General features: G+C 39.5%; 1 protein-coding gene across 2 annotated transcripts in view; it reads left to right on the plus strand.

The window, feature by feature from the left end:
• The window catches only part of Malrd1 (MAM and LDL receptor class A domain containing 1), a 724,504-nt gene that overhangs the window by 61,196 nt on the left and 637,613 nt on the right, over positions 1 to 25,695 (plus strand). For both annotated transcript variants that reach the window (XM_087589615.1, NM_001287618.3), the window contains 1 exon segment: positions 18,217 to 18,313. In XM_087589615.1, the coding sequence (XP_087445741.1) occupies positions 18,217 to 18,313 (97 nt within the window).

Genomic DNA, 25,695 nt, shown 5'->3' on the forward strand with positions numbered 1-25,695 from the left:
TCTCTATCTCCACATCCTCACCAGCATCTGCTGTAACCTGAGGTTTTTTTCATAAATATATGTTATATATATTTATATGAATATATATTATTCATTTTATATGTCAAACAAACTAAATAGTATGTGGTACAGGTGTGGTAATAATAATTATTAAAATGAAAATGAGAAAACTCAAGCTCAGAAACCGACATGACAGCCTGTAAGCTTGTGTAGGTTGAGATAAGGATGAGGTTCTTCTCTCTTATAAAATCCATAGCACAGATATCAAGAAATAAAAACTACAACACAAATATAGGAAATGCACTTCTTCATTTGCAGCATATTGCACTGCTCTCTCTCATTTTTTGGTATGAAATGTCAATGATAACATTTTTAAAGGGATTTTGAAAACTTAATTCATTTCTTAAATGTGAAATGTCTGACTTTGCCTTTTTTTTCATCTTTATTAACTGGAGTATTTCTTACTTACATTTCGATTGTTTTTCCCTTCCAGGTTTCTGGGCCAACATCTTCCTAACCCCTCTCCCTCCCCTTCTCTATGGGTGTTCCCCTCCCCATCCTCCCCCCATTACCACCCTCCCCCCAACAATCACATTCACTGGGGGTTCAGTCTTGGCAGGACCACCTGAGCTTTTATCTTCGCCATTCTGACTGGTATGAGGTGAAATCTCAGGGTTGTTTTTATTTGCATTTCCCTGATAACTAAGGATGTTGAACATTTCTTTAGGTATTTCTCAGCCATTCAATATGCCTCAGATGAGAATTCTTTGTTCAACTCCCTATCCCATTTTTTTATAGGGCTATTTGGCTCTCTGGAGTTTAACTACTTGCATTCTTTGTATATTTGGGATATTAGCCCTCCATCAGATATAGAATTGGTAAAGAAATTTTCCAAATCTGTTGGTTGCCATTTTGTCCTAACCAGAGTGTCCTTTGCCTTACAGAAGCTTTGTAGTTTTATGAGATCCCATTTGTCGATTCTTGATCTTAGAGCATAAGCCATTGGTGTTTTGTTCAGGAAATTTTCTCCAGTGCCAACGTTTTCTTCTTTTAGTTTGAGTGCATCTGGTTTGATGTGGAGGTCCTTGATCCACTTAGACGTAAAGCTTTGTACAAGGTGATAAAAATGTATTGATTTGCATTCTTCTACATGCTGACCTCCAGTTGAACCAGCACCATTTGTTGAAAATGCTATCTTTTTTTTTTCATTGGATGGTTTTAGCTCCTTTGTCAAAGATCAAGTGACCATAGGTATGTGGGTTCATTTCTGTGTCTTCAATTCTGTTACACTCATCTACTCACCTGTCTCTGTTCAAATACTATGCAGTTTTAATCACTATTGCTCTGTAATACTGCTTGAGGTTAGGGATTGTCATTCCCCCAGAAGTTCTTTTATTGTTGAGTATAGTTTTCACAGTCTTGGGTTTCTTTTCTTGTTATTCCAAATGATTTTGCAAATTGCTCTTTCTAACTCTATGAAGAATTGAGTTGGAATTTTGTTGGGGATTTCATTGAATTTGTAGATTGCTTTTGGCAAGATGGCCATTTTTACTATATTAACCCTTCCAATTCATGGGCATGGGAGATCTTTCCATCTTCTGAGATCTTCTTCTTCAGATTTCTTTCTTCAGAGACTTGAAGATCTTGTCATACAGATCTTTTACTTGCTTGATTAAAGTCACACCAAGTTATTTAATATTATTTGGGACAATTGTGAAGGATGTCATTTCCCTATTTTTTTCTCAGCCTGTTTACCCTTTGAGTAGAGGAAGGCTACTATTTGTGTGAGTTAATTTTATACCCAACCATTTTGCTGAAGTTGTTTATTAGGCTTAGTAGTTCTCTGGTGGAACTTTTGGGGTCACTTAAGTATACTATCATATCATCTGCAAATAGTGAAATTTTGACTTCTTCCTTTCCAGTTCATATTCCTTTTAACTCCTTTTGTTGTCTGATTGGTCTGGCTTGGACTTTGAGTATCATATTGAATAAGTAGGGAGAGAGTGAGTAGCCTTGTCTAATCCCTGATTTTAGTGGGATTGCTTCAAGTTTCTATCTATTTAGTTTGATGTTAGCTACTGGTTTGCTGTATTTTTCCTTTACTATGTTAATGTATGTGCTTTCAATTCCTGATCTTTCCAGGACTTTTATCATGAAGGGGTGCTGAATTTTGTCAAATGCTCACTCAGCATCTAATGAAATGATTATGTGGCTTTTTTTCTTTGACTTCGGTTGTATTATGGGTTACCTTTATGGGTTTCCATATATTGAACCAACCCTGCATCTCAGGGATGAAGCCTACTTGATCATGATAGATGATCATTTTGATGTTTTCTTGGATTTGGTTTGTAAGAATTTTATTGAGTATTTTTGTGTCAATATTCATGAGGGAAATTAGTCCTAAATTCTCTTTGTTGGGTCTTTGTGTGGTTTAGGTATAAGAGTAATTGTGGTTTCATAGAAAGAATTCGGTAGTGCTCCATCTGTTTCTATTTTGTGAAATAGTTTGGACAGTATTGCCATGAGGTCTTCTATGAAGGTCTGATAGAATTCTGCACTAAACTAATCTGTTCCTGGTCTCTTTTTGGTTGGGAGACTTTTAATAACTGCTTCTATTTCTTTAGGAGTTATGGGGTTGTTTAGATGGTTTATTTGTTCCTGGTTTAACTTTGGTACCTGGTATCTGTCTAGCAAATTGTCCATTTCCTCCCCAGTTTCCAGTTTTGGGGAATACAGAATTTTGTAGTAGGATCTGATAATTTTTTGAATTTCCTCAGATTCTGTGGTTATGTCTCCCTTTTCATTTCTGATTTTGTTAATTTAGACACTGTCTCTGTGCCCTCTGGTTAGTCTGGCTAATGGTTTATCTATCTTGCTAATTTTCTTAAAGCACCAGCTCTTGGTTTTCTTGGTATAATCCTTTTTGTTTCTACTTGATTGATTTCAGCTCTGAGTTTGATTATTTCTTGCCTTCTACTCCTTCTGGGTGTATTTGCTTCTTTCTGTTCTAGAGCTTTTAGGTGTGCTGTCAAGCTGCTGACATATGCTCTCTCCTGTTAATTTTTGCAGGAACCTCAGAGCTTGAGTTTTCCTTTTAGCACGGCTTTCATTGTGTCCCATAAGTTTGGGTATGTTGTGCCTTCATTTTCATTGAATTCTAAGTCTTTTATTTCTTCATTTCTTCCTTGACAAAGTTATCATCGAGTAGAGCATTGCTCAACTTCCATGTATATATGGACTCTCTGTCATTTTTGTTGTTATTTACGACCAGCCTTCATCTGTGGTAATTTGATAGCACGCATGGGATTATTTCTATCTTCCTGTATCTGTTGAGGCCTGTTTTGTGACAGAATATATGGTCAATTTTGGAGAAGATACCATGAGGTGTTGAGAAGAAGGTATATCCTTTTGTTTTCGGATGAATTGTTGTATAAATATCTATTATGTACATTTGGTTCATAACTTCTGTTAGTTTCTCTCTTTCTCTTTTTTTTTTTTCTGTTTCCATGATCTGTCCATTGATGAGAGTGAGGTGTTGAAATCTCGTATTTTTTTGTGTGATGTGCAGTGTGTGATTTGAGCTTTAGTAAGGTTTCTTTTATGAATGTAGGTGCCCTTGCATTTGGAGCACAGATATTTAGGATTGAGAGTTCATCTTGGTCGATTTTTCCATTGATGAATATGAAGTGTCCTTCCTTATCTTTTTGGATGAGTTTTATTTGAAAGTTGATTTTATTCAATATTAGAATGGCTAGTCCACCTTTTTTTCTTCGGATCATTTGCTTAAAAGTTGTTTCCCAGCCTTTAACTCTGAGTTAGTATCTGTCTTTGCCCCTAGGTGTGTTTCCTCTGTGCAGCATAATGCTGGGGCCTCTATGTATCAAGTCTGTTAGTCTATGTCTTTTTTGCGTGGAATTGAGTCCATTGATGTTGAGAGATATTAAGGAATAGTGATTGTTGCTTCCTGTTATTTTCATTGTTAGAGGTAGAGTTGCGTTTTGTGTTTCTCTTCTTTGGTTTCATTGCAAGATTATTTTCTTGCTTTTTCTAGGTTGTAGTTTTTTTCAGTACGTTGGAGTTTTGCATCTATTATCCTTTGTAGGGCTGAATTTGTAGAAAGATATTGTGTAAATTTGGTTTTGTCATGGACTATCTTGGGTTCTCTATGTTAAATGAGAATTTTGCTAGATAGAGTAGCCGGGGCTGGCATTTTTGTTCTCTTAGGTTCTATATGACATCTTCCCAGGATCTTCTTGCTTTCATAGTCTCTGGTGAGAAGCATGGTGTAATTCTGATAGATCTTCCATTATATGTTACTTGACATTTTTCCCTTACTGCTTTTAATATTCTTTCTTTGTTTTGTGCATTTAGTGTTTTGACTATCATGTGAGGGGAGGAATTTCTTTTCTGGTCCAATCTATTAGGAGTTCTGTAGGCTTCTTGTATGTTTCTGAGCATCTCTTTCTTTTGGTTAGGGAAAATTTCTTCTATAATTCTTTGAGAGATATTTACTGGACCTTTAAGTTGGGAGTCTTTACTCTCTCCTATACCGATTATCCTTTTTTTTTTTTTTTTTTAGGTTTACACACCTCTTTTTTTTTTTTATTATTAACTTGAGTATTTCTTATATACATTTCGAGTGTTATTCCCTTTCCCGGTATCTGGGCAAACATCCCCCTCCCCCCTCCCCTTCCTTATGGGTGTTCCCCTCCCAACCCTCCCCCCATTGCCGCCCTCCCCCCACCAGTCTAGTTCACTGGGGGTTCAGTCTTAGCATATACCGATTATCCTTAAGTGTGATCTTCTCATTGTGTCATGTATTTCCTGGATGTTTTGGGCTAGGAGCTTTCTGTGTTTTACATTATCTCTGAAGGTTGTCTTGATGTTTTCTATGGTATCTTCTGCCCCTGAAATTCTCTCTTTATATCTTGTATTCTGTTGATGATTCTTACATCTGTGACTCCGGATCTGTTCCCTAGATTTTCTATCTTCAGAGTTGTCTCTCTTTGTGCTTTCTTTATTGTTTCTATTTCCATTTTAAATCCTGGATCATTTTGTTCATTTCCTTAACCTGTTTGGTTGTGTTTCCCTGTAATTATTTAAGGGATCTTTGTGTTTCCTCTTTAAGGACTTCTACTTGTTTACCTGTGTTTTCCTGTATTTTTTTAATGAAATTATTTATGTCCGTCTTTAAGTCCTCCATCATCCAAATAAAATGTGATTTTTATATCTAAATCTGGTTTTTCCAAGGTGTTTGGATATCCAGTATTTGCTTTGGTGGGAGAACTTGGTCTCTGATGATGCCAAGTAGCCTTGGTTTCTGTTGCTTAGGTTCCTTTGCTTGCCTCTTGCCATCAGATTGTCTCTGGTGTTAGTTTGTCTTGATGTCTCTGACAGCGGCTTGACCCTCTTGTAGGCCTGTGGGTCAGCACTCCTGTAGACCTGGTTTCTTTCAGCTGGATCTGGAAACAAGTACCTCTGCTCTCAGGTGTGTAGGCTTTCCTGGTGACTGGCTTTCAGCTCTAGGTGCAGGCAGAAACCAGAAGGGTCCTGCCTCTGACTGCTCCTAGGTCCCTGTGCCCAGGGTTCACAGATGGCACTAGGCTATTTCCTTTTGTGTTGGGAATGTGGGCAGAGAGTAGTCTCCTCTCAGCTCTCAGGAGTGTCCACACTTCTGAGGGTTCAGCTCTCTCTCTCATGAGATTTGGGTTCAGGGAGCTGTGTGAGTGGTTCAATTCAGTTCCAGGTACAGGCTGGATCCATCAGGTTCTGGCTGCTGACTGTTCCTATATTTCTGCATGCAGAGGCACTGTTCAGTGTCCTCTTGGGTCAGGGATATGGGCAGAAGTGGGCAGAAGTGGCAGTCTGTCCTGCAGTCTCATGATTGTCCCCACTTCTGGGTGTTCAGCTCTCTCCCCCTCGGGACTCATTTGCATGGAGCTGTTGAGTCAGTTCATTTCCTCAAAAATTAATTTAGTGTTTGTGGATTTTCTCTTAAGGGCTTCTACTTGTTTACCTGTGTTTTATAGTTATATGATTATATAGTTATATGATTGGACATAGTTTTAAACTTTGAGAATTTGTAGTCTATTGAAGCTAAACATCCCTGTTTGTTTATGTGGGAGACATCTTACATTATGACACAATTTTTATGCTGATTGAGTATTTAAATATTACATGGTATACTTGAGATGTGCTACATATGATGCATGAAAGGTTTTAAGAACCATTTTAAAGGATGTTTGGTATCGGTGGGGAGCAGATAATTGGTGCTATTGTGGTTTTAGCTGGGTGTGGTATGCTTCAAGTTACCCTGGAGACCAGTGGTTGCCATGGTCACTGAGTTGTGATTCAATGTTAGAGAAGATTCTAGTTTATTTCTTATGTAATTTTCAGCCTTCTTGTCTATTTAAGCAGCATCATAAATCCAAGATTAACTTTAAGAATGACCCACCTCAACCAGATGAGATTTGCCTCATTACCTTCTCTCCTCTGTCAATTTTAATGACTGACAAGATATTATTTCGGTGTGTTTTTAAATCATTTGTCTAAACTTTGAAAGAGTGAGTACATAGAAAGTTTTAAATGATCTCTGCCAAGTTAATACTCGTTTAGTGTATAATTGTCCATATCTTTAGGCCAAGGTTTTTATAGTAGGGTCACATAGCTTTGGATGACGAGCAAAGATGATACTTACTGGACCTTGTCTGTCAAACCTTTTGCAATTAGTCCCTTGCTTACTTTAGGTGCCCATTTCTAAACACTATAGATTTTGTTGGTCAAAGTGTGTATCAGATAAATAGAAAATTTAACATCCCAGACTGTATTATCTCTAGGGCAATTAGCCATGGCTTGAACACTGAGGTTATCCACGGGCGTTCTTTAAATCCAGCAGGAACTTCAATTAACGTAGGTGCTTTCTCAGTACAGTAATGTGTTTCCCTAAATGCTCTATTGCTGATGGGAAAATAGTGCTTGTAACTTAAAAAGCTTTGTTAAGAGGACTGGAGCGCGATCCCGGCCCGCAGCAGCTCTCTGCTCCCAGACCCGGTGAGAGAGAGACCCAACCGCCTGGTCAGGTGGGCACTCCTGAGGCTGCAGAGCGGAAGAGACCACCAACACTGCTCACCCCTGCCCACATCCCTGGCCCAAGAGGAAACTGTATAAGGCCTCTGGGCTCCCGTGGGGGAGGGCCCAGGAGCGGCAGGACCCCGCCGGAACCTGAGGGAAACAGACCGGATAAACAGTTCTCTGCACCCAAATCCCGTGGGAGGGAGAGCTAAACCTTCAGAGAGGCGGACAAGCCTGGGAAACCAGAAGAGACTGCTCCCTGCACACACATCTCGGACGCCAGAGGAAAAAGCCAAAGACCATCTGGAACCCTGGTGCACTGAAGCTCCCGGAAGGGGCGGCACAGGTCTTCCTGGTTGCTGCCGCTGCAGAGAGCCCCTGGGCAGCACCCCACGAGCGAACCTGAGCCTCGGGACCACAGGTAAGACCAAATTTTCTGCTGCAAGAAAGCTGCCTGGTGAACTCAAGACACAGGCCCACAGGAACAGCTGAAGACCTGTAGAGAGGAAAAACTACACGCCCGAAAGCAGAACACTCTGTCCCCATAACTGACTGAAAGAGAGGAAAACAGGTCTACAGCACTCCTGACACACAGGCTTATAGGACAGTCTAGCCACTGTCAGAAATAGCAGAACAAAGTAACACTAGAGATAATCTGATGGCGAGAGGCAAGCGCAGGAACCCAAGCAACAGAAACCAAGACTACATGCCATCATCGGAGCCCAATTCTCCCACCAAAACAAACATGGAATATCCAAACACACCAGAAAAGCAAGATCTAGTTTCAAAATCATATTTGATCATGAAGCTGGAGGACTTCAAGAAAGCCATAAACACACTTAGGGAAGCACAGGAAAACATTAATAAACAAGTAAAAGCCTACAGAGAGGAATCGCAAAAATCCCTGAAAGAATTCCAGGAAAACACAATCAAACAGTTGAAGGAATTAAAAATGGAAATAGAAGCAATCAAGAAAGAACACATGGAAACAACCCTGGATATAGAAAACCAAAAGAAGAGACAAGGAGCTGTAGATACAAGCTTCACCAACAGAATACAAGAGATGGAAGAGAGAATCTCAGGAGCAGAAGATTCCATAGAAATCATTGACTCAACTGTCAAAGATAATGTAAAGCGGAAAAAGCTACTGGTCCAAAACATACAGGAAATCCAGGACTCAATGAGAAGATCAAACCTAAGGATAATAGGTATAGAAGAGAGTGAAGACTCCCAGCTCAAAGGACCAGTAAATATCTTCAACAAAATCATAGAAGAAAACTTCCCTAACCTAAAAAAAGAGATACCCATAGACATACAAGAAGCCTACAGAACTCCAAATAGATTGGACCAGAAAAGAAACACCTCCTGTCACATAATTGTCAAAACACCAAACGCACAAAATAAAGAAAGAATGTTAAAAGCAGTAAGGGAAAAAGGTCAAGTAACATATAAAGGGAGACCTATCAGAATCACACCAGACTTCTCTCCAGAAACTATGAAGGCCAGAAGATCCTGGACAGATGTCATACAGACCCTAAGAGAACACAAATGCCAGCCCAGGTTACTGATCCAGCAAAACTCTCAATTAACATTGATGGAGAAACCAAGATATTCCATGACAAAACCAAATTTACACAATATCTTTCTACAAATCCAGCACTACAAAGGATAATAAATGGTAAAGCCCAACATAAGGAGGCAAGCTATACCCTAGAAGAAGCAAGAAACTAATCGTCTTGGCAACAAAACAAAGAGAATGAAAGCACACAAACATAACCTCACATCCAAATATGAATATAACGGGAAGCAATACCGCTATTCCTTAATATCTCTCAATATCAATGGCCTCAACTCCCCAATAAAAAGACATAGATTAACAAACTGGATACGCAACGAGGATCCTGCATTCTGCTGCCTACAGGAAACACACCTCAGAGACAAAGACAGACACTACCTCAGAGTGAAAGGCTGGAAAACAACTTTCCAAGCAAATGGTCAGAAGAAGCAAGCTGGAGTAGCCATTCTAATATCAAATAAAATCAATTTCCAACTAAAAGTCATCAAAAAAGATAAGGAAGGACACTTCATATTCATCAAAGGAAAAATCCACCAAGATGAACTCTCAATCCTAAATATCTATGCCCCAAATACAAGGGCACCTACATACGTAAAAGAAACCTTACTAAAGCTCAAAACACACATTGCACCTCACACAATAATAGTGGGAGATTTCAACACCCCACTCTCATCAATGGACAGATCATGGAAACAGAATTAAACAGTGATGTCGACAGACTAAGAGAAGTCATGAGCCAAATGGACTTAACGGATATTTATAGAACATTCTATCCTAAAGCAAAAGGATATACCTTCTTCTCAGCTCCTCATGGTACTTTCTCCAAAATTGACCATATAATTGGTCAAAAAACGGGCCTCAACAGGTACAGAAAGATAGAAATAATCCCATGCGTGCTATCGGACCACCACGGCCTAAAACTGGTCTTCAATAACAATAAGGGAAGAATGCCCACATATACGTGGAAATTGAACAATGCTCTACTCAATGATAACCTGGTCAAGGAAGAAATAAAGAAAGAAATTAAAAACTTTTTAGAATTTAATGAAAATGAAGATACAACATACTCAAACTTATAGGACACAATGAAAGCTGTGCTAAGAGGAAAACTCATAGCGCTGAGTGCCTGCAGAAAGAAACAGGAAAGAGCATATGTCAGCAGCTTGACAGCACACCTAAAAGCTCTAGAACAAAAAGAAGCAAATACACCCAGGAGGAGTAGAAGGCAGGAAATAATCAAACTCAGAGCTGAAATCAACCAAGTAGAAACAAAAAGGACCATAGAAAGAATCAACAGAACCAAAAGTTGGTTCTTTGAGAAAATCAACAAGATAGATAAACCCTTAGCCAGACTAACGAGAGGACACAGAGAGTGTGTCCAAATTAACAAAATCAGAAATGAAAAGGGAGACATAACTACAGATTCAGAGGAAATTCAAAAAATCATCAGATCTTACTATAAAAACCTATATTCAACAAAATTTGAAAATCTTCAGGAAATGGACAATTTCCTAGACAGATACCAGGTATCGAAGTTAAATCAGGAACAGATAAACCAGTTAAACAACCCCATAACTCCTAAGGAAATAGAAGCAGTCATTAAAGGTCTCCCAACCAAAAAGAGCCCAGGTCCAGACGGGTTTAGTGCAGAATTCTATCAAACCTTCATAGAAGACCTCATACCAATATTATCCAAACTATTCCACAAAATTGAAACAGATGGAGCCCTACCGAATTCCTTCTACGAAGCCACAATTACTCTTATACCTAAACCACACAAAGACACAACAAAGAAAGAGAACTTCAGACCAATTTCCCTTATGAATATCGACACAAAAATACTCAATAAAATTCTGGCAAACCGAATTCAAGAGCACATCAAAACAATCATCGACCATGTTCAAGTAGGCTTCATCCCAGGCATGCAGGGATGGTTTAATATACGGAAAACCATCAACGTGATCCATCATATAAACAAACTGAAAGAACAAAACCACATGATCATTTCATTAGATGCTGAGAAAGCATTTGACAAAATTCAACACCCCTTCATGATAAAAGTGCTGGAAAGAATAGGAATTCAAGGCCCATACCTAAACATAGTAAAAGCCATATACAGCAAACCAGTTGCTAACATTAAACTAAATGGAGAGAAACTTGAAGCAATCCCACTAAAATCAGGGACTAGACAAGGCTGCCCACTCTCTCCCTACTTATTCAATATAGTTCTTGGAGTTCTAGCCAGAGCAATCAGACAACAAAAGGAGATCAAGGGGATACAGATCGGAAAAGAAGAGGTCAAAATATCACTATTTGCAGATAACATGATAGTATATTTAAGTGATCCCAAAAGTTCCACCAGAGAACTACTAAAGCTGATAACCAACTTCAGCAAAGTGGCTGGGTATAAAATTAACTCAAATAAATCAGTTGCCTTCCTCTATACAAAAGAGAAACAAGCCGAGAAAGAAATTAGGGAAACGACACCCTTCATAATAGACCCAAATAATATAAAGTACCTCGGTGTGACTTTAACCAAGCAAGTAAAAGATCTGTACAATAAGAACTTCAAGACACTGAGGAAAGAATTTGAAGAAGACCTCAGAAGATGGAAAGATCTCCCATGCTCATGGATTGGCAGGATTAATATAGTAAAAATGGCCATTTTACCAAAAGCAATCTACAGATTCAATGCAATCCCCATCAAAATACCAATCCAATTCTTCAAAGAGTTAGACAGAACAATTTGCAAATTCATCTGGAATAACAAAAAACCCAGGATAGCTAAAGCTATCCTCAACAATAAAAGGACTTCAGGGGGAATCACTATCCCTGAACTCAAGCAGTATTACAGAGCAATAGTGATAAAAACTGCATGGTATTGGTACAGAGACAGACAGATAGACCAATGGAATAGAATTGAAGACCCAGAAATGAACCCACACACCTATGGTCACTTGATTTTTGACAAAGGAGCCAAAACCATCAAATGGAAAAAAAGATAGCATTTTCAGCAAGTGGTGCTGGTTCAACTGGAGGGCAACATGTAGAAGAATGCAGATCGATCCATGCTTATCACCCTGTACAAAGCTTAAGTCCAAGTGGATCAAGGACCTCCACATCAAACCAGACACACTCAAACTAATAGAAGAAAAACTAGGGAAGCATCTGGAACACATGGGCACTGGAAAAAATTTCCTGAACAAAACACCAATGGCTTATGCTCTAAGATCAAGAATCGACAAATGGGATCTCATAAAACTGCAAAGCTTCTGTAAGGCAAAGGACACGGTGGTTAGGACAAAACGGCAACCAACAGATTGGGAAAAGATCTTTACCAATCCTACAACAGATAGAGGCCTTATATCCAAAATATACAAAGAACTCAAGAAGTTAGACCGCAGGGAAACAAATAACCCTATTAAAAAATGGGGTTCAGGGGCTGGGGATTTAGCTCAGTGGTAGAGCGCTTACCTAGGAAGCACAAGGCCCTGGGTTCGGTCCCCAGCTCCGGAAAAAAAAGAACCAAAAAAAATGGGGTTCAGAGCTAAACAAAGAATTCACAGCTGAGGAATGCCGAATGGCTGAGAAACACCTAAAGAAATGTTCAACATCTTTAGTCATAAGGGAAATGCAGATCAAAACAACCCTGAGATTTCACCTCACACCAGTGAGAATGGCTAAGATCAAAAACTCAGGTGACAGCAGATGCTGGCAAGGATGTGGAGAAAGAGGAACACTCCTCCATTGTTGGTGGGATTGCAGACTGGTAAAACCATTCTGGAAATCAGTCTGGAGGTTCCTCAGAAAATTGGACATTGAACTGCCTGAGGATCCAGCTATACCTCTCTTGGGCATATACCCAAAAGATGCCTCAACATATAAAAGAGACACGTGCTCCACTATGTTCATCGCAGCCTTATTTATAATAGCCAGAAACTGGAAGAACCCAGATGCCCTTCAACAGAGGAATGGATACAGAAAATGTGGTACATCTACACAATGGAATATTACTCAGCTATCAAAAACAACGAGTTTATGAAATTCGTAGGCAAATGGTTGGAACTGGAAAATATCATCCTGAGTGAGCTAACCCAATCACAGAAAGACATACATGGTATGCACTCATTGATAAGTGGCTATTAGCCCAAATGCTTGAATTACCCTAGATCCCTAGAACAAACGAAACTCAAGACGGATGATCAAAATGTGAATGCTTCACTCCTTCTTTAAATGAGGAAAAAGAATACCCTTGGCAGGGAAGGGAGAGGCAAAGATTAAAACAGAGACTGAAGGAACACCCATTCAGAGCCTGCCCCACATGTGGCCCATACATATACAGCCACCCAATTAGACAAGATGGATGAAGCAAAGAAGTGCAGACCGACAGGAGCCGGATGTAGATCGCTCCTGAGAGACACAGCCAGAATACAGCAAATATAGAGGCGAATGCCAGCAGCAAACCACTGAACTGAGAATATGTCCCCTATTGAAGGAATCAGAAAAAGAACTGGAAGAGCTTGAAGGGGCTCGAGACCCCAAAAGTACAACAATGCCAAGCAACCAGAGCTTCCAGGGACTAAGCCACTACCTAAAGACTATACATGGACTGACCCTGGACTCTGACCCCATAGGTAGCAATGAATATCCTAGTAAGAGCACCAGTGGAAGGGGAAGCCCTGGGTCCTGCTAAGACTGAACCCCCAGTGAACTAGTCTATGGGGGGAGGGCGGCAATGGGGGGAGGGTTGGGAGGGGAACACCCATAAGGAAGGGGAGGGGGGAGGGGGATGTTTGCCCGGAAACCGGGAAAGGGAATAACACTCGAAATGTATATAAGAAATACTCAAGTTAATAAAAAAAAAAAAAAAAGAGGATTGGAGCGCAAGGCTCCTGGGATGCTTAGGCTATACCCATGCTTTTAGACTGCAGATACCTTTAATTTTGTCCTGTCAGCAAGTGGGCAGATGTTCATTCACTGCTGTGTGGCGAGCTGCAGAGATGTGCTGTGCTCATAATGGGGACCACTGTCAGCCACTATCTTGTTTTGAAGAGCTTTTGTGAGAGACTATTTTAGGAATTTTGTAATCAGTGCGTCCATATTATATCTGCTGCCTCAGCAACTTGGAAGCCCGCAGGAATTATTTCATTCTCTGCCATTCTCCCTTCATGCTGACTTCCGATAGTTTAAAACCATACATGCTTCCTTCAGAAATAGCTAGATAAGTTATTTCAGTCAGTGACAGCCACATTCCAGGTTAATGTGAGTTCTGGGGAAATCCCCTGAAGCTGGTTGTCACCCAGGGCCCTTTATCTCTTTTATCTGAAAAAACACTCGTTTTGCTCCTTAATAAAATTGAAGTGTTTTAATTTCCAAGGATGTCCTGGTCCATGAACAAGGAGGTGGCCTTATGAAGAAAGATGACAGCGTTTCATAGATGTTATGAAGATATTTGGGGCATGGTAGCAACTATCATTTGTTGAACATTTACTGAAGTGAAGCGATTGCATTTAGTACTTCATGGTATAATTTAACTAGCCCCTCTGGGAATACTCTGAGGAAGAATGATGATTTGCCCCCATTTTAACACTGAGGCTTTGATCTTTACAGAGTTTAATAACCCATCACGTAGTCGTGCCATGTTAGAATCTACAGAAGTTTGGTCTCAGATGGCAATCACTTAGTTACTGAATGATAACAATTGTCTATACTGACTCTAATTAAACTGTTTCAGAAGAGAGAGATAAAAACCAGAACCTCCAAAAGCAGTCAACTCACCTGCATAGAACTCAGTAAATATTTTTTCATATGATGTGTTGGATAAAATTACAATGCACTTTCATTGTTAGTGAATTTCTATAGTTTTAAAATACTACAGATCCATGTGATTAGTTTAGTATTGTTTTAAATTTCTAGAGTGTAAAATGACAGCTAGGTGTGCTGACATAGGCTTACAACTCCAGCACTTGGAAAACTGAGTCAGGAGAGTCTACATTCAAGTCCAGCCAGGTCTCTTTAAAGAGACAGTGTCTAAAAACACAAGGAAAAGAAAAGAGAGTAATTGGAAGGTAATTGAATATACAGAATGAATTAAGGATGTTCTAATGATATGTGCCTTTTCTTCACTTATCCTGTGTCATTTATCTATATAGTTATGTAATGATAAAATTTATGGTCAGGTACTTATTGTTAAGTCAGGTCTCTTATTGATCTGACATTACATCTTCCTCTAACATTTAAATCAATTGTCCTGGGAGGGGACCTTTTGTCTCCACTCAGAGGTCATTTTCTCTAAAATGTCTGGGGGCAAATAAATTTGTCTGATTTTATTGTTGAATCTGTGTAGGGTATTCCCTGCCTCCTGATGCCCTGACTCTATTGCCTGTCTTACAATCTGCTGACCTCTTTCCTTTTCTCTTCTCTTTTCTTCTTTTCCTGTCTCCTTTTCTTTTCCATTTCTCTTCTACTTCCCTTTTCTGAGACTACTTTGCTCAGAAATGTATACAAATAGCATACATTTTTCAGAGAAAACTTTGGATAAACCAGGAATATTATATATCTTTTTTTTTTTGGTGTGGAAACGATACTACCATAAGCCAGCATCGCTTCTGACATTGGCCCTTCATGGGACCTGGCTCCTTCTCATTACCTGGGGTTTTTACTTACTTTGAATTTTTTTTCTAGATAATAACCAACATCCCTGGGGGAAATATTTTTGTTTGAATCTGTTTGGTGGGTTTATGTATTTAAATCTGATGAGCTTTGTGTTTTGTAACCTCTCAGATCCATTAGCAAATTTTTCTTAGAGAAACCTCTCCTCTCTGAAGAAAAAGGTTTTCCTTGGCTGAGCTTGGGGGCTCCAATGGCAGACAATTTGCACAATAACTTCTCTTCAGTTATAGCAAGTTAGCCTGCGATTTAGCTGAGCCAAATAAACATATAATATCTATTGCGAACTCTAATGAGGAGAGGATTAGGGCAGGAAGGAAATTTAAAGGCAGCCTCAATAGATCAGGCACAAGGAAATGGGAGTAGGGACAAGGCTAGAAGGAAAATGAACTTAATGGGTGCTGGTTGATGAGACGTGAGACCTGAGGAGAAAGCGGTTCTAAAGGTCATTTTGGAGTTTTGAGCATTGCACAGTCATAGCCTGGCTCATTGTCAGCAAATGAGTGAAGTGAGAGCTTCAATTTGGAGAGAGAGTGCGGTGTGTAATGAATTAGAAGTAACTTTTCTCATTTGTGAGGAGATGCCTGGCAGGCGGCAGAGGCAAGGAAGGAGAGCCCAGGAGAGTGGCAGACATCTGTGAAGTAATATATGTGTTTCTTCAGGCTGGATACTAGCTTAACTCTAATGATGGGTGATCTTTTGGGGAGAAACAGAAATGAGGGTAGTGATGGAACAGACATTTATTACTGCTTCTGACTTTAAATATGGTGTCTGTGGGGAAATGCTTAACTCAGCAGGAGCTAAGAAGCACAGACATCTGGAAAAGTTCTTATCCACAAGTATGATCCACAGAATAGCTGTCATATCTTAATGTAATAACAGGAATTAATAACACTTAATGCTATGCACCCAGCATGTTTTATTCCTTAAAAATTTTGTTTGTTTGTTTAATGTGTATATGTGAGTGCCTGCATGCAAATCTATATCCGGTGTGTGTGCGTAATATCTGTGGAAGACAAAAGAGGTTTTTTGGATCCTCTGGGACTGGAGTACAGATGGATGTGAGCAACCATCAGGGTTCTGGGAATCAAACCCTGGTGCTTTGGAACAGTAGCCATTGTTGTTTTCCAACCAATCCTTGTCTCTCTTTTGATATTGGGTCTCGTGACACTCAGAATGGCCTCTGATTCTTTATATGATTAAGCATCATCTTGAACTTTGAACTCTCCTGTTTCTCCTGCTGGAAGTCCAGGGGTTTGGTTGGAGAGGGGGAACACCCTTCTAGAAGAAGGGGGGGGATGGGATAGGGGGCTTATGCACAGGAAATCAGGAAAGGGAATGACATTTGAAATGTAAATAAAAACATCCAATAAAAATTAAATTAAAAAATGGCATCGTGCTGAAAGAGCTTTGAGGAGAGTCACCAAGGCCACATGCATGTAAGGCAACTCTTAACCCCCATTGATCTGTACCTCAGTTACCTCTTTTGGTACAATTTTTTTTCTTTTTATAAATATACCATATGGACCTATGGGTTATTTGTTGATTTTTAGATTTATTTTTATTTGATGTGTATGAGTGTTTTACGTGAATGAATGTCTGAACCACCTGCATGTCTAATACCTGCATAGATCAGAAAGGATGTTCAGCCCCCTGGGATTGGGGTTACAGAAATGTTTGTGAAATTCTGTGTGGGTGCTGGGAACCAAAATCCAGATCTTCTGGAAGAGTAACTCTTGCTCTTAACCACTGAAGCATTGCTTCAGCCCCTCATATGGGTTATTTTTATAAGAACTATTATGCATATACATATGAAAATGCAAAACGTAAGGTGGCTATAGGAGGGAATCTGCATACTTTTTTCCTTAGAAATCATCTCTAGCAATGTTTTTGGCATCTTTCCAATATGATTCTGCTTTCCACGATTCCTTCAGTTTTTCCTGTTTTGAGGGTTTTTTTATTTTTGAGTGTTTGACACTTAAAGTTAAGGTTCCACAACAGGTGTTCCACGTATTTTATTGGATTTTTAATAGGATGGCTGGCACCATTGTCCTTGCAAGGAGTAATACTGGCATATCATATTGTATAGTATCAAATAAATGCAACTCAGGATAAGGAATTGTTTTGGTGGATCCATACTAATAACTAACCCCAAAAGGATGTTGGCTTTTAAAAGTGATAGTGTTTATGTAATGAACACGGCTGAACAATGTGCACATTCTTGATACACACCTGAATGAAGCCACAAGTGTCATTGGCACTCCTTGGTGAGGTTGGTATAAAACACCCATCAACACACTGGTTGTTTATTTATTTAGGTAGTCAGACAATAGAGTGGATCCTCACTATGGATTCATCATAGCAGGATATTTTCCGCTGTGTAGACTTAGGAGGTCTATACATCATAACATGAAACTCACTCTTTGTAAGTCAGTTTTCTTAGTATTGATTCAATTAATGGCTAGCAGTGTATAAGATGATGGCACAAAGGGAATTCAAGCAAAACTGTAAATAAAATGTGAAGAATTAGAAATAAAAAATGAAACAAGTTGCCAAGGTCCAGAAGTCCGATGGAACGTAGGCTCAAAAGCTGTTAAATGGTAGATATGTGCAGACATACATGAAATATGCTGGAATTCAAAACGTAAGGTAGCTATATGAGGGAATCTGCATGAGGTCATGGACATGGCCCCCTATCCATACTCTATATCTGCAGTACAATGAGGGCTATGCTGTTTTGTTCTAGAAAATATTTTCTTTGATCCACTTTCCTTGAAATCAGTGAGGTACCTGAGTACTTCCAGATTGTATATAGTATTTGAATGCTTTCTTCTATAGCATCGTGAGACAGTGAAGCCTGCTGTTCTGTGTTTTTCATTTGTTTTATCTTTATTTTGCAGGTCATTTTTCAAGCTCAAATGCTTGCAACTCATGGGCAGGAAGAAGTTTTGGCTATCGATGACATATCTTTCAGTTCAGGTTGCGTGCCCGCAGATGGTAAGAACATTTTCTCTCATACTGATTCTTAGTCTTTAAAAATTTAAGCATTGCCATGCCTTTCATTTGTTCTGGGTTTCTGTGGCGTTTTAATAGTAGATACCTTGCATTTCTCTAATACACTGTTTAGCAATGACTTGTTTATCTTGGAAGTGAAGATAGGCTCTTTCGCAAACTCTGATGCAATAGAGGATTAAGTAGGATGATTTTGTGTTGGTTTTTAATCTCTCAGTTATTGTTGCACTGCCTAACTAAATCTAAACTAGAGATTTCCATGTTTCCAGGAGGTTGGCAGTAAACTGGCTTCCATATACTTGAAATGGCCTCATTAGAGAATAACTTTGATAATCAACTGTAAGGTACAAACAAGAAGAAAAGCATAATTGTAATCTATCCTCTACATAGGATGAAACAAAAATATATGGATATCTATGTACAACAAATCTAAGAAGTCATCAATATTGACCTTTTAATTTTATTACTCAATTAACATTCAATTATATTTTTATATTTTTCTAATGGGAAGTTCAGTGTTAAAATTATAATTTTATTAGGATTAAAAATTAATCAAATAAGCAAGGTTTATGTATATATATATTATTTTACTTTACCTTTTTATTTCATTGTAGTTTAATATAATATACCAGAATAATATAGCTTATTGCAATAGTCAATTTTCTGTTATAATGAAATGCTTTAGACTAGGTACTATATAATGAAAATAAGTTAATTTAGCTCATAGTTATAGAGTTTCAATAGTATATTATCCACTCTGGTGACAACTTCATGTCACAAATACATCATTGTGGATGACATCATAGAAAAGAGTATTTAAAAGGAAAAGAGCATATGATGGGAAGAAACACAAGATAGGAATCTGGACTTTGATTTTTTTTTACAACAACCTTTCATGAGAATTAACTGGGATCCCACAAGAATTGCATTACATCTCTTCTGTAGTTATGTCCCATTTGGTTTAATGAAATCCTGACTAAGATCCACCACTTAATGACCCCAACATCTCTTAATGTTGTCACACAGAGGATCAAACTCCAAAACAAAAAACCATTGCGGAGTTCAACTCACATCCAAACTCTAGACATTATTTGGTCAAAAGGGGATCCATGTTTGAACTTAAGTCAAATATCTGGAAGTTATGGTAATTAATGATTCAGGATCCAAGGAGGTATGTTGGGTTTTCTTCTGATAGAACAAGGATTTTTTAATGAGTATTTGTATTGCATATGAAATTTAACCATTGTTAACCATGATAAAATAGAATTTGTAGATATGTAGGATTTATGGGGTCTGCAACTGTCCTTCTAATACTGAACCACCTAAAGGCCTGTATTAGCAATGTGCATTGTATATCACACAAGAAACCACCATACAATACATTGAAATCAATAGTTCAGGGGAATACATTTCACTCTAAGCAGCCTTAAAAGTTAATAACCAGCTCTGCACCCAAATCCCATGGGAGGGAAAGCTAAACCTTCAGAGAGGCAGATATGCCTGGGAAACCAGAAGAGAATGCATTCTGCACACATCTCGGACGCCAGAGGAAAACACCAAACACCATCTGGAACCCTGGTGCACCGAAACTCCCAGGAAACGGCGGCACAGATCTTCCTGGTTGCTGCCGCTGAAGAGAGCTCGTGGGCAGCACCCCCCGAGCAAACTTGAGCCTCGGACCACAGGTAAGACCAACTTTTCTGCTGCAAGAGACCTGCCTGGTGAACTCGGGACACACAGAGGCAGAAATCCTCTAGGACCGGGCACTTCCTGTGTTTACCGGGAGTCCCACACGCGCGGATCCCGGCCTGCAGCAGCTCTCTGCTCCCAGACCCCGTGGGAGAGAGACCTCACCGCCTGGTCAGGTGGGCACTCCTGAGACTGCAGAGCGGAGGAGACCACCAACACTGCCCACCACGGCCCACATCCCTGGCCCAAGAGGAAACTGTATAAGGCCTCTGGGTTCCCGTGGGGGAGGGCCCAGGAGTGGCAGGACCGCTACGTCTGAGACACCACTGGGACCTGAAGGAACAGACCAGATAAACAGTTCTCTGCACCCAAATCCCGTGGGAGGGAGAGCTAAACCTTCAGAGAGCCAGACACGCCTGGGAAACAAGAAGAGACTGCATTCTGCACACATGACTGATTCCAGAGGAAAACACCAAACGACATCTGGAACCCTGGTGCACTGAAGCTCCCGGAAACGGTGGCGCAGATCTTCCTGGTTGCTGCCGCGGCAGAGAGCTCGAGGGCAGCACACCGCGAGCGAACTTGAGCCTCGGGACCACAGGTAAGACCAACTTTTCTACTGCAAGTGACCTGCCTGGTGAACTCAAGACACAGGCCCACAGGAACAGCTGAGAACCTGTAGAGAGGAAAAACTACACGCCCGAAAGCAGAACACTCTGTCCCCATAACTGGCTGAAAGAAAACAGGAAAACAGGTCTACAGCACTCCTGACACACAGGCTTATAGGACAGTCTAGCCACTGTCAGAAATAGCAGAACTAAGTAACACTAGAGATAATCTGATGGCCAGAGGCAAGCGCAGGATCCCAAGCAACAGAAACCAAGACTATATGGCACCATCGGAGCCCAATTCTCCCATCAAAACAAACATGGAATATCCAAACACACCAGAAAAGCAAGATCTAGTTTCAAAATCATATTTGATCATGATGCTTGAGGACTTCAAGAAAGACGTGAAGAACTCCCTTAAAGAACAAGTAGAAGCCTACAGAGAGGAATCGCAAAAATCCCTGAAAGAATTCCAGGAAATCAGAAATAAACAAGTAGAAGCCCATAGAGAGGAGTCACAAAAATCCCTGAAAGAATTCCAGGAAATCATAAATAAACAAGTAGAAGACCATAGAGAGGAGTCACAAAAATCCCTGAAAGAATTCCAGGAAAACACAATCACACAGTTGAAGGAATTAAAAATGGAAATAGAAGCAATCAAGAAAGAACACATGGAAACAACCCTGAATATAGAAAACCAAAAGAAGAGACAAGGAGCTGTAGATACGAGCTTCACCAACAGAATACAAGAGATGGAAGAGAGAATCTCAGGAGCAGAAGATTCCATAGAAATCATTGACTCAACTGTCAAAGATAATGTAAAGCGGAAAAAGCTACTGGTCCAAAACATACAGGAAATCCAGGACTCAATGAGAAGATCAAACCTAAGGATAATAGGTATAGAAGAGAGTGAAGACTCCCAGCTCAGAGGACCAGTAAATATCTTCAACAAAATCATAGAAGAAAACTTCCCTAACCTAAAAAAAGAGATACCCATAGGCATACAAGAAGCCTACAGAACTCCAAATAAATTGGACCAGAAAAGAAACACCTCCCGTCACATAATAGTCAAAACACCAAACGCACAAAATAAAGAAAGAATATTAAAAGCAGTAAGGGAAAAAGGTCAAGTAACATATAAAGGCAGACCTATCAGAATCACACCAGACGTTTCGCCAGAAACTATGAAGGCCAGAAGATCCTGGACTGATGTCATACAGACCCTAAGAGAACACAAATGCCAGCCCAGGTTACTGTATCCTGCAAAACTTTCAATTAATATAGATGGAGAAACCAAGATATTCCATGACAAAATCAAATTTACACAATATCTTTCTACAAATCCAGTACTACAAAGGATAATAAATGGTAAAGCCCAACATAAGGAGGCAAGCTATACCCTAGAAGAAGCAAGAAAGTAATCGTCTTGGCAACCAAACAAAGAGAAGAAAAGCACACAAACATAACCTCACATCCAAATATGAATATAACAGGAAGCAATAATCACTATTCCTTAATATCTCTCAACATCAATGGCCTCAACTCCCCAATAAAAAGACATAGATTAACAAACTGGATAAGCAACGAGGACCCTGCCTTCTGCTGCCTACAGGAAACACACCTCAGAGACAAAAACAGACACTACCTCAGAGTGAAAGGCTGGAAAACAACTTCCCAAGCAAATGGTCAGAAGAACCAAGCTGGAGTAGCCATTCTGATATCAAATAAAATCAATTTTCAACTAAAAGTCATCAAAAAAGATAAGGAAGGACACTTCATATTCATCAAAGGAAAAATCCACCAAGATGAACTCTCAATCCTAAATATCTATGCCCCAAATACAAGGGCACCTACATATGTAAAAGAAACCTTACTAAAGCTCAAAACACACATTGCACCTCACACAACAATAGTAGGAGATTTCAACACCCCACTCTCATCCATGGACAGATCATGGAAACAGAAATTAAACAGAGACATAGACAGAGTAAGAGAAGTCATGAGCCAAATGGACTTAACAGATATTTATAGAACATTCTATCCTAAAGCAAAGGGATATACCTTCTTCTTAGCTCCTCATGGTACTTTCTCCAAAATTGACCATATAATTGGTCAAAAAACGGGCCTCAACAGGTACAGAAAGATAGAAATAATACCATGCGTGCTATCAGACCACCACGGCCTAAAGCTGGTCTTCAATAAGAATAAGGGAAGAATGCCCACATATACGTGGAAATTGAACAATGCTCTACTCAATGATAATCTGGTCAAGGAAGAAATAAAGAAATAAATTAAAACTTTTTAGAATTTAATGAAAATGAAGGTACAACATACCCAAACTTATGGGACACAATGAAAGCTGTGCTAAGAGGAAAACTCATAGCGCTGAGTGCCTGCAGAAAGAAACAGGAAAGAGCATATGTCAGCAGCTTGACAGCACACCTAAAAGCTCTAGAACAAAAAGAAGCAAATACACGCAGGAGGAGTAGAAGGCAGGAAATAATCAAACTCAGAGCTGAAATCAACCAAGTAGAAACAAAAAGGACCATAGAAAAAATCAACAGAACCAAAAGTTGGTTCTTTGAGAAAATCAACAAGATAGATAAACCCTTAGCCAGACTAACGAGAGGACACAGAGAGTGCGTCCAAATTAACAAAATCAGAAATGAAAAGGGAGACATAACTACAGATTCAGAGGAAATTCAAAAAATCATCAGATCTTAGTATAAAAACCTATATTCAACAAAAATTGAAAATCTACAGGAAATGGACAATTTCCTAGACAGATACCAGGTATCAAAGTTAAATCAGGAACAGATAAACCAGTTAAACAACCCCATAATGCCTAAGGAAATAGAAGCAGTAATTAAAGGTCTCCCAACCAAAAAGAGCCCAGGTCCAGACAGGTTTAGTGCCGAATTCTATCAGACCTTCATAGAAGACCTCATACCAATATTATCCAAATATTCCACAAAATTAAAACAGATGGAGCACTACCGAATTCCTTCTATGAAGCCACAATTACTCTTATACCTAAACCACACAAAGACCCAACAAAGGAAGAGAACTTCAGACCAATTTCCCTTATAAATATCGATGCAAAAATACTCAATAAACTTCTGGCAAACCGAATCCAAGAGCACATCAAAACAATCATCCACCATGATCAAGTAGGCTTCATCCCAGGCATGCAGGGATGGTTTAATATACGGAAAACCATCAACGTGATCCATTATATAAACAAACTGAAAGAACAAAACCACATGATCATTTCATTAGATGCTGAGAAAGCATTTGACAAAATTCAACACCCCTTCATGATAAAAGTCCTAGAAAGAATAGGAATTCAAGGCCCATACCTAAACATAGTAAAAGCCATATACAGCAAACGAGTTGTTAACATTAAACTAAATGGAGAGAAACTTGAAGCAATCCCACTAAAATCAGGGACTAGACAAGGCTGCCCACTCTCTCCCTACTTATTCAATATAGTTCTTGAAGTTCTAGCCAGAGCAATCAGACAACAAAAGGAGGTCAAGGGGATACAGATCGGAAGAGAAGAAGTCAAAATATCACTATTTGCAGATGATATGATAGTATATTTGAGTGATCCCAAAAGTTCCACCAGAGAACTACTAAAGCTGATAAACAACTTCAGCAAAGTGGCTGGGTATAAAATTAACTCAAATAAATCAGTAGCCTTCCTCTACACAAAAGAGAAACAAGCCGAGAAAGAAATTGGGGAAACGACACCCTTCATAATAGACCCAAATAATATAAAGTACCTCGGTGTGACTTTAACGAAGCAAGTGAAAGATCTGTACAATAAGAACTTCAAGACACTGAAGAAAGAAATTGAAGAAGACCTCGAGAGATGGAAAGATCTCCCATGCTCATGGATTGGCAGGATTTATATAGTAAAAATGGCCATTTTACCAAAATCGATCTACAGATTCAATGCAATCCCCATCAAAATACCAATCTAATTCTTCAAAGAGTTAGACAGAACAATTTGCAAATTCATCTGGAATAACAAAAAACCCAGGATAGCTAAAACTATCCTCAACAATAAAAGGACTTCAGGGGGAATCACTATCCCTGAACTCAAGCAGTATTACAGAGCAATAGTGATAAAAACTGCATGGTATTGGTACAGAGACAGACAGATAGACCAATGGAATAGAATTGAAGACCCAGAAATGAAGCCACACACCTATGGTCACTTGATTTTTGACAAAGGAGCCAAAACCATCCAATGGAAAAAAGATAGCATTTTCAGCAAATGGTGCTGGTTCAACTGGAGGTCAACATGTAGAAGAATGCAGATCGATCCATGCTTATCACCCTGTACAAAGCTTAAGTCCAAGTGGATCAAGGACCTCCACATCAAACCAGACACACTCAAACTAATAGAAGAAAAACTAGGGAAGCATCTGGAACACATAGGCATTGGAAAAAATTTCCTGAACAAAACACCAATGGCTTATGCGCTAAGATCAAGAATCGACAAATGGGATCTCATAAAACTGCAAAGCTTTTGTAAGGCAAAGGACACTGTGGTTAGGACAAAACGGCAACCAACAGATTGGGAAAAGATCTTTAGCAATCCTACAACAGATAGAGGCCTTATATCCAAAATATACAAAGAACTCAAGAAGTTAGACCGCAGGGAAACAAATAACCCTATTAAAAATGGGGTTCAGAGCTAAACAAAGAATTCACAGCTGAGGAATGCCGAATGGCTGAGAAACACCTAAAGAAATGTTCAACATCTTTAGTCATAAGGGAAATGCAAATCAAAACAACCCTGAGATTTCACCTCACACCAGTGAGAATGGCTAAGATCAAAAACTCAGGTGACAGCAGATGCTGGCGAGGATGTGGAGAAAGAGGAACACTCCTCCATTGTTGGTGGGATTGCAGACTGGTAAAACCATTCTGGAAATCAGTCTGGAGGTTCCTCAGAAAACTGGACATTGAACTGCCTGAGGATCCAGCTATACCTCTCTTGGGCATATACCCAAAAGATGCCTCAACATATAAAAGAGACACGTGCTCCACTATGTTCAT

This window comes from Rattus norvegicus, chromosome 17 (genome assembly GCF_021556685.1).
Source record: "Rattus norvegicus strain SHRSP/BbbUtx chromosome 17, alternate assembly SHRSP_T2T, whole genome shotgun sequence".
Classification (NCBI taxonomy): domain Eukaryota; kingdom Metazoa; phylum Chordata; class Mammalia; order Rodentia; family Muridae; genus Rattus; species Rattus norvegicus.